Consider the following 11,303-nt stretch of genomic DNA (forward strand, 5'->3'; position numbering starts at 1 on the left):
AGTCTAGAAGTTTCCTACATCGAAAACTCAAGAAGAAAAATGAAAAAGTGATAAAGATTCATTGTAGAGCACCAAATAATACATCTAAAAACATCTTTTATCCTAACTTCAATAAAAATAACATTAGATTTTTAAAATTGAATCTACGATGCAAATTAAAACTAAGACGATTAAGAAGGTCTAAAAAATTTCATACCTCAGATTTGAAGCCTAAAAACTCTATGTAGCACGCAGGAGATCAAGTTGGGTTTAAGGTTTCGTATCGTATGTTATTTAAATTTCTAACTTATTATATGTCTTCGAAAGTTGTAATGATCCAGTCATTTTTCTCTTCTATGATGATGTCCAACAGATCTTCTAAATAGAAGAAAATCAAGGCCGAAGACAGAGGAGGGTAAGGTTTTCTTATTTCTTTCTCTAGGATTTTTTTTTAGAAGAAGATAACTTGGGAAATAGATAAATAATTCTAAATATTTTTCTGGGTCCTAGTATTTATTGTGTTAAAAAGATGTAATAATCATTATTTGATTTGCTTTATTTTTTAGAAGTTTATGTCTCAAACTCAAATTTTCACGATATTACAGTCTATTTTTGGTTAATTTTTTATGTGGATCTAATGGTGTAATTGATTTCAAAATTTTTCAATTTCAAATTGTTTCTCTTATTTGTTAACCTGCAAATTTCCTCGAGATACATGTTTAAAAATTTGAGGCATTACAAATTGGGTTGGGATCGTCTATGAAATATTGTCAATGCTAACAAAGAATGGTGGAATAACTACTTAATGGTAAATATCATTTATTTATTTTATTTTATAATTGTTTCATAGCTAGAGTTTTTTTTTTTTTTTTTTTGTATGTCATATATCAGAACCACCCCAAGGCAAAGAGATTCTGTACTCAAGGTTATCCGAACTATAATTTGTTGGGATAACTTTTTGAGACATGATAGCAACTAAAAATTTACAAGCCACAACATACTATAATTTAAATTCCATAGACAGGGAAAATGATTTGAATGCAGGGATACCTAACAATGTTCACTCTACTACTTATCCTTCAGTCCCAATGGCAGAAATGTCTACTTCAATGGAACTTAATGAGCAAGATGTTGGACAAACCCAATCCCGAACCCACTCAAGGTGGTAACTCTCGATGTCATGCACAAAGTACTAGTTAATCATCTGATTTATCGAATCCATTGAAGATGCTAGCTGAAGCTTCACATAGAAATTTTAGATACCATGAGTGTTGGTATCGACACACATACGTATATGACAGTTGTAAAAAATTTTAAAATATGGAGAGGGATTTTCACTAGCTTATCCGATGACCGAATGAGGGATTGGTTGCAGAGTATAAACCAAGGGGAGTAGAAGGGAGCATGTGTGGTTTTTTATGTTGAAATATTTCTTTTTTTCTTAGATCTTAAGGTTTTCACTTGTTGAACAATATTTTTGCCATGGTGAGATTTATTAGATATTACATTTTTTGCTAGTAGTAGTCTCTCCTTATGCTTAGGTTGTGGAGTGGGGTGGGGGTGGTGGGCGTATTGGGTTTTCAAGGCTCTATCTGTGGATCTCAAAAGTAGCCTCCCACAGAATTTGTGACCCCCAGTTCCTGATTCTGCCAAGGGGCCTACTTTTACAACCAAAGTAGGGGATCAAGGGTCAAAATCTTCAGGAGGATTTTGATTCCCGGTTACCCCGGTAGCAAATGGGGCCTACTTTGACTCTAACCGAAATCTAAATCGGTTGCTTGGCCAATGGTAATATGCGATCCCACCGAGCTCCTAATTATGCAGAGGGGCCTACTTTTACAACCAAAATCGGGGATCAAGGGTCAAAATCTTCGGGAGGATTTTGATTTCTAGTCACCCCCAGAGCAAATGGGGCCTGCTCTAACTTTGACTGAAATCGAAATCGGTTGCTTGGCCAATGGTAGTATGCGATCCCACCAATTCCTCAGGGTTCTAGTGAAATCCAATCCGTTAGTTTGTTTAATCTCACTTAGTCTTTTAAAGATTAAAGACACAATGACAGTGAGACAAAGCCTATAGGAGAGATCTTTTTTTTAACTTTATGTTGCATTATTTTTGTATTTTATATTTCTTATTTTATTTTCTTTATTTTGGGTAGGGCCTATCAAATCTATTTCGAAACCCTACTTTTAAAAGGCAGCATTATTGAACAAAAGAGATGTTGGGTCAATCAATTGCATTAGGTAGGAGATGTAGGACCTGTCTTAACTGCAAATGCATTCGCTATTCGATTCCTCCCCAATTCCTATCATTTCCTTTTTTTCGGTATGCCTCTCTACTAGCAGAGCTTACGAAATGTATAAATGTGGTTGTGTGATCTGATGGATATTATTACTTATATATATGTAGTTTATATTTTGATAGGGACCTTTAAGGAATAAAAATGTATTTTCTTTGAAGACCTTTTTATGTCCATGCTGTTTTTATAGTACATAGTTCTATATATTAGGTTTTTAGGTTGTGATGGTGCTTGTTATAATGGTGGAGTGATGGATGAAGAGGTTGTGATGGTGGTTTTTTTTAATCGAAATTGATATTAATTAATAATTTTATGCGTATTTATTATTTATAATTATATATTTATTACTTTTTGACTTTTTAATCGGCCATACTTTTCCTTTTTAAAATGTATTTTTCCTCAAACTACTTTCTACTTTCTAATTTATATACAAAAGCACTCTTAATATCTCAATGTAAACGAGTCTACTTATAATCTTAAAACAAATCGAGTTTGTTTCCTTCCATGTCCTTCAAGATTTTTATAATTATGCTTCTAACCCTAAATTTGAAAATTATTAAAACATTCCAAAAAAATTTAGTAACACCATAAAGAATAAAGATTTTTTTTTCATATCCATCCAAAACTTGAATTTACAAATTGCATGAATTTTAACTTGACTTGAACAAATCAACCCTGAAAAATTGGTCTAAATACTTTTCAATCTTAATTATATATTAATTAGATGCTGAAATTTTCACAAATTTAAATAAAATATTTATCGATTTTATAGGAATTAATTGAATCAAACCTTAGCAGAATAATTACCGAATCCGAACTTTGTATGCTCATAACATGCATAGCTTTTTGTGTTCGTCATGCCCCTAGTGTTTGGTCAATATCTGAGATACATCCGAAGATTTGAAGCGGCCGGGATGGGTGCTGAAAAGTTTTTTCTAAAACCCAAGGGAGTTTTTCAAATAAAGACGAAACAGCGAGTTCTGCCTCATAAAACTCTCTAACTTAAATGGATGAGCTCCCAAAATGTCAGCGGCAGCGGGAGCGTGCCACTCATAAAAGACGGATCAGATCATTAAGCAGTAATTAGTAAGTATAATTAAGCTATATGGATGGAATTTCATAGGAAAAGTTGGATCTGGCAATATCAACTCATGTTAATTATTAAAGCCCTATTTTATAAACTTATTTCCTATCCCTCCACCCACCCACCCACCCACCTACACGCAAACTAACCATGCTTGGCCATCCGTGGTTTTTTTAAAGGGATGTGATTCGTCTGCTATTCTCTATAAGTATACACTTCTCGATCGTCCCATCAACCTTCACCACTCTTTTGATGTTCAAGTTTAGAGATTGTCTAGTGAATGGATGATTGTGATGATCGATTTATAAAAGTGTGGAAGAAACTGTAAAGCTCAGGAGGGATAGCACCATGAATGAAAATTAATGATGATGGATTAATTTTTATAGCGCTATCCATCCTGAGTTTTATTGGTTCCTCTTACTTTCTAGTGAAATTGCTACAAATAAGATGATAAAACCCCACGGGTGGTAAGTGATGGTTTCTTTCTTTGTTTAGATTAACTATAAAATCTCTATTTTTATTTTTATTTTTATTTTTTTATGATTATATAGGGAGGTTGATGAATTATATTGGTTTGCTCTTCTCTCTCTCTCTTCTGTGGAAACTTGAGGGAAGGGAGAGAGAGAGATCGACTCTATAGAATCAAGAAGAAGACCTGCGCTGACGTGACAAGTTTGAAAATTGTAGGTCTACGCTTTTTGGGATACACGGCTGTATCTAGAGGAAACAATATATCCCAACGAACACAGATCTACGGTTTCCAAACTTATCATGTCTAGAGGATGATTGAGTATACCACGTGGGGGTAGTCAGATTATCACGACTCGTCTAGAAATTATTGCCACATCGAGCTTTCAAGTGTTGAGTTTTGTTTGACCCATTTTCAAGTTTTATGAAGTTTGTTGTTGGTACGCGGCTAACCTGTCAAGGATATAACCAGACATAACGATAGACCGTTTTCATCCGGATACACAGCATAAAAGATGTGCAGTTCTATGCTTTTGTCACGTCAACCGCCTACTACGACCGCGTGCATTAATCATTATTCTTTCTATTTTAGTAAAGGAAATTGAGCAAGGAGTTACGATACGTATTCTAAACGTGGTAGTCTGACGGCCCACCAAAAGAAGAGAGATTTACCCAGCAGACATGACTGTCGCATTTTTATTTTTAAAAAATGCCCCTTGGAGTTACGACAATTTCAAGCGAACTTTAATTTATGAAGTTCGTCACCCAACAAACCTCATTTTATCAAATTTGTTATCTAACAAATCCTAGAGTGGGAATTCACATAAAAAAATTCAAACTTATGAGATTAATTTATTACTTCACATCCCGTGGAGTGGATTCTAGCTAGATCAATTTTTTATATTTAAAAGTATGATTTGACGTCACAAAATTATAAGGGATAAAATTCTAATAACTTCAAAAAAGAAATTAAAAAAATTAATTAATTTTTAGGATTGAATTTAATTTTAAATTTGGGAGTTCAGCGGTCGTCTTTTACAATAAATATGATCAAGTCAAAAGGGTTTTTGTTTCAAATAATTTTTTTTTTTCAAATATACCCGATATGATCTAATTTGAAATCTTACTAAATAGTCATGCGACCAACTTGATAAATTAAGATTTGTTCAAGTGACCAACTTCATAAATTAAGGGACTTTTTGAAATAAAATTACAACAGATAGATATGCCCGGTAAATCTCTCTTTAATGTTTGTTTTGTTGGCCAATTCATGCATGAATCTACAACCGAAAATATTGATGGTTGAAGATGGAGAGATTTAGTAGGTAGACCTAAGTGTAGCATTTTCATTACAAAAACTCCTTGGAGTTATCATAACTCCAAGGGAAACCCAGCAAACTTTGAAGTGGAGGTCCACCTCCCAAAATTCAAATTGATGCTGTTAATTTATTAATTAACATACGTTTGAGTGGATCTTAGTCACATCAATTTGTGGAAATAAAAAACATGATCCATTCCATAGAGTCATAACGGACAAAATTCTATGAATTTTGAAAAAAAATTAAAAATTAAAAATTAATTTTTACCATTGAATTTTAATTTTAAATTTGGGAGTTCGATAGTCATCTATTTTCAACACCTTCCATCAAGCTCAAAAAGGAATTTTTTTTTTCCTTTTGAAACTGACTTTTCATGAAATCTAAAACGTTGTGGTGTTGGATTACCAATTTGATAATCCATGTGGACGCAATGACCCTTACTATGATTTGAAATCTTACTATGTTAATCACGGTAGCCTGGTTCAAAAGGTAATGTTTGTTAAATAATTAACAAACTTGATAAAGTAAGAGAGTTTTTTTAATAAAATTGCCACAAATAGGTTTGCCTTGTAAATCTCTCTTGAAGATATCTAGGTAATGGTTTCAGACCCATTTTTGTTTTCACAGGTTGGTAAGGGGGTAGGCCTCGTGAAGTTAATGACAAGCTAATGACCAAATCAGGAGTGGAGCAAAGATTTGTAGTTAGTGGGGTCTAAGTACCTATGATGGTCAACCAATAATCTTGATTTCCTTCTATGAAAATGTTGGGCTCGTTACAACAAACGTTGGTTGGCTAATAATTTTCATAATAGTAACAAAAGATTCCACTAAAATCAAAGATGTTAGGCCTTGTAAAAAGCTTGTCCTAGACTTAATATCTCAAAATTTTATTTTCCTCAACATTAAAGTGTTCAGAATATGAAATGATTTTTAGAGGATTGAAGATGATTGATTTGGGCAAGAAACTCAAAAGCATTTTTAATTATATATGTATATTCCCTAAAGTTTTCTCAGTTTGTGCTTGACCCATTACTCAATTGGTTTGACATATTGCAAAACAACTTTGAAGTCGTGGGGTTCAAGTACTCTAGCTTACCCATAAAAAAATGCTAACATTTTTATGGAGCATTTTCAAAAGTATCCTAATTGATTCTCCTTCGAATTATTACAAAATTCAAATTTGGTTGGCTCAAGATAAAGGCCTTTGAATCATTTTTCATTAGTCTCGGGAGATCGAGGTCAATGGAAAATGTCGTCTATTTATCTCTAATATTGATCAAAATGTGGACATTAATAATAGTTTCCAATCAATCACAGTAATATAGTTCAAACTCGATATGGTTCGATTCAGTTAATTCAATAAGGTCGGAAAAGTTTCATTTAAAAATGAAAATTTTTCAAAAAATATACAGGTTTCTTAACAAAACTCGTCCTATTCAACATCCTTCAAATCCCTATCTTAGTTTTTAAATTTAAATGTTTGAGAAAATGAAATTGGTGAAGGGTAAATTTTTTTACCATAATCAATGACTACTTGATAAATCATCGATTAATTCGTTCTTTCTCCAATTTAATTGCCTAATCCCTATATTAAAAAATTCAGAGAATTTTGAATATGATACAAGTTTGAGAAGACCAAGGCCTAGGATGCCTGTCATCAGTTTGAAAAGCACATGATCTCTCTAATTTCCATCAAAATGTGGGAGTTAAATTACATTTAAAATATATATATTTCAACCAAGGGATATATGAAAACATGGGGAGAGGGGGGCTATAAATCAATGTTTTTTTTTCAAAATGTTCGGTGGGCTTGTTCGTACTTGACTCCACCCCTAGAACAAATGCTCCCATTAATGGATAGTATTTATTATTTAAAGTTTCTTCTTTGATAAATCAATTGTAAAATGCTCTTGTAGAATGCCTAATATTCGTTTTACATTTTTTATGCAAAAATATTCAATTTTCATAAGATCTTCTTGACTCTTATTCAAAATTGATTGTGCCTTCTCTATAAGCTGTCATTTTGAATTCTATTGAAGGGAGACAAATCGAGGTACTGGTTATTTGGCACATATGGTGTTTTTAGTAGGATTTGTTATTCAATTTTAGAGAAAGGCAATGCCTTTCCAAAAACAATTGGTGGTGATACTATTGGACAATGTATTTTGTAATTACTCTCAAGGTAGATCTTTTTCTTAATAAAAGGGAGGGGTCCCCTTCAACCCTAACTCACTGATCAAAAAAAATAATGTATATTGTACATTTTGATACAATTATAGGTCTTGGAAGGTAATTCTGCTTGGTTGATAATGTTACGCCCTAAAATCCCAACATGAATCCTTAGGACTCATCAGTCAGAATCTCAAGGTATGAGGTAAACATACAACAACCTGACAGAATAAACACAAACAATAATACTGATGAAGTGAACATAGACACAGCGAAATAAATATCAGATAAATTAACAAAAATCAGAGTAAAACGGGAACTAAACATCATCAATCAATTACATCAACTCCATAATCAAATCACACTATGATAATCTTCCAAATGTAACTTCTCAAAATATATCAAGTCCCAAAATATGAATTACAACACACCCGCCAAACTATTAAGATAATCCTTAAGCTAACGGAGACGATAGATCATCCACATAACCTTCTACAGGGATCTCCTCGAATGACTCCTCATAGGTAGGCTCCTCAAAAATTGAATAATCTGAAAAGGTGAAGGTTATGGTGAGTAACAAGATAATGTTACTTTGCAGGGTGACTGTCGTTCTAACAACGAGTCATACATGCATGAGTAATCATTAGAACAGTTAAAAAATAAAAATTTCATAATATAACATACGATAAATGTCTAAGCATGCTTAGTAAGCAGTTGTAATTAACTTCAATCTATCATTTCTATCATTTAAAATAACATTTATAACTTTCAAATGAAAAACATCTATCAACATTACAAAATAAAGAAAAGATACATAATTTGAATACGGCGGTGTAGTCAATAAGAAAGCAGAGGAACACGTCAATATAATCGCCTCGACTATGACAATTCAATATTTCAAACTTCCAATCCGACGTGGAATCCCATCGTTATTATCTAATTTGTGGCTGGTCTAGCATACCACAGTTGGATGAGCATTTATCCAGCTAAGACTGGTCATTGACCAAAAATCCAATACTGAATTCAACTAACGGTGAAGTCAACCGTTTGATAACTATAGACTAATAGTGATCACTAACTAGCCTATGAGACCCTTCACATCGAAGTCTATCAAGAGGCATGCATGTGAATCCTGACTACCTCCATACTATATAGAGATCGTCTTTACACACAAAGTTCTCTAGAAAAGAAGTAAGAGAAATTTTCGGATCTCATAAACTATAATATGCTCTAAGGTATCTCATACTATTGAAAAACATATGACATATAATACTATCCTAGATTGACACGTCACTTTCAGATACATAACAACGCATCACTCTTTATAGATTTTCTATGAACCTTTTTTAATATACCAAATAGTTTTAATTTGTAATATATACTAATTTATTTTTATCAAAAATACAAACAAGATTCGATAGTGCTCTCTAGTGACATCCATCTGTCATTTTCATACATTCAACCATCCATCCATCTACCTATTTATCTATCAAGTCTTACGTGGCATAGCCACTACATAAAATTGGAGTCATTGTCCCATCAATTAGTCTAGAACATACGTTCTCTCTATCTATCCATCAATAAATCGATTAATCCATCGACTAACTTCATACATATTTATTAAAGTAATTTTTCTTTTAAAATTTTTCAAGATCGATAGGGCATCAACCAATTCCATTCAATGGTTTTGGTAGAGTTGAAAGACTCGAAAAACATGATAAAGTCACAAAACGTAAAAGTTAAAAAATTATGAAAATTTGGCTAAAGTACTGGAAAAAGTGATCTTTTAAAATTGTCAAAATTAAAAATTGATTTTTGTAAATAAAAGTCCTCGATAACATGAAAAACTCCATGTAATTTTTATACCTTAATTCAAAGTAATGATAAAGATATCGAGTTTTGAAAATCAGATAAAAACGTCAAAATTTACGTTTTGCTCTTGAAACCAAAAATCATATTTTTATACGATGAGATTTCAATCTTAAAATCATTCCCAAAATTTTCAAATGGGGGGTAAAACCTTAATTTCATTAAAGAACTTCAAATAAATAGAAAGAAAAAATTAAATAACTTAAATGTTTTTAATGAAATAAAGGGTGGAATAAGGCATATACACTATGTGGGAAACCAAACAAAAGTAATTTTCTATTTTCTGAAAGTATTTGGTTCTGACGGCAGCACCGTTAGCAAGCGAGAATGCTCAAAAAAAAATTTGTTTTCTAATTTTTTTCATTGAAAATCATCTGAAATCGATACAAAAGATATCGATTTGCTTCTAAAACCTTATGCAACTTATAAAACCTTAAATCACATCAATTGAACTAATATCTATCGAAAATAATTATGAAATCATGATTTAATCCATTCAAACATGCGTGAATTTAATAAAATAACCAAATAAATGGAAGAACAACCAAGATTTTTACGATCAAATGTATTTTTCTATGAAAATCTTGTATAACTAGAAGGTAGAAGGGAAAGCATCCTACCTTAAACTATTTTAAACAGTTAATAGAAGATAAAGATCGCCTTTGACTGATCATAAAGATTTTCTTCCAACGAAAATCGAAGTTTCTAGCGTCTATGCAACACCCTCAACGAGATCAACAAATTTTCTTCTTACAGCAAAGCTCATGTCATTCTTGTTTAGCGTAAATCTGGGTTGTAAATATCGAAGAAAAATAGTTATGAGTTTTGTTTGGAGAGGAGAATAAGAAAAGTCAGATTTTTTATAAAAGGACTTGATATTTATACTTAAGTGGGGACACACATGTCATTTCGAGAAAAAATTTTCTCGAATGCCTATTCGAACATTCTTATACTCTATTTCGAGTGATATTTTGACACGACACTAATGGTGCAGTCAGATTTTTCAAATCACGTCTCTAAATTATTGTTTACCTATTTGATACTTACTTGATATGAAACTCGAGGATCTAGTAACTTTTTCGATTGACTTCTGATTAAGGCGTGCTTATAGGCTAAAATATATTTTTTGACTCTTCTTAATTTATTCGTGAAGTTAGTTTACTTCAAATATTTGAAATTAAGGATATATACTTTTAAAATCAATTTAAAATTGATTATTCTTTTCTCGAGATACGTATGCAAATTTTCAGGTCATTACATCCTTTCCCCTTTAATAAGAATTTCATCCTCAAAATTAAACATACCTCAATTTAAGAAAAAGTCCAGAAATTGAGTCCGCATCTCCATTTCTTTCTCCCAAGTCACTTCTTCAACATTGTAATGTCTCCAAAACACCTTTACCAATGGGATAGCCTGCGACCTCAACATCTTCTCCTTACGGTCAAGAATCTGTACTAACCCCTCCTCATATGACATGACTTCCTCTAAATTCAAAGATTGGTAATCAATAATATGGGATGGATCCGGTTCATACTTCCTCAATATCGATACATGAAATACATTATGAATCCTTTCCAACTGAGCTGGTAATGCCAACTTGAATGCAATCGTGTCAATTCTGTCTACGATCTCAAACGGTCCCACATACCTTGGCTTCAATTTTCCCTTAATCCCAAACATGTTTATTCCTCTCCTAAAGAAACCTTCAAAAATACAAAGTCATTGACCACGAACTCTCACGGTCGTCGATGATAATTTGTATAACTTTTTTGCTTGCTTTGTGCTACCCGCAATCATTCTCAAATAATCTTAATCTTTTCAATAGTCTATGAGACGATGTCGGGTCCCAATAAAATACTATCCCCAACTTCTGCCCAACAATTCAGTGATCTGCACGGCCTACCATACAATGTTTCAGATAGTGCCAAGCCTATACTAAATTGGTAATTATAGTTATAGGCAAATTCGGCTAATGCTAAGTGATTCTTCCAGTTACCTTCAAAATCTAGCACTCAAGCCCTCAATATGTCTTCTAATATTTGAATAACACGTTCTGATTGACATCTATCTATGGGTTGAATGTTACACTCATCTTCAACTTCATGCTAAATACAAC

The 11,303-nt window shown here is 32.6% G+C and overlaps 1 protein-coding gene across 1 annotated transcript; it reads right to left on the reverse strand.

Annotated features, from left to right (window-relative positions):
* Positions 1-10,492: 10,492 nt before the first annotated feature.
* LOC147391153 (uncharacterized) lies at positions 10,493-10,867 on the reverse strand. Its single transcript, XM_086459019.1, has one exon. The coding sequence runs from the start codon at positions 10,865-10,867 to the stop codon at positions 10,493-10,495; it is 375 nt and encodes a 124-aa protein (XP_086315145.1).
* Positions 10,868-11,303: the final 436 nt, after the last annotated feature.

Source organism: Akebia trifoliata, chromosome 11 (genome assembly GCF_017979445.1).
Source record: "Akebia trifoliata isolate Shusen 1 chromosome 11, ASM1797944v1, whole genome shotgun sequence".
NCBI lineage: Eukaryota > Viridiplantae > Streptophyta > Magnoliopsida > Ranunculales > Lardizabalaceae > Akebia > Akebia trifoliata.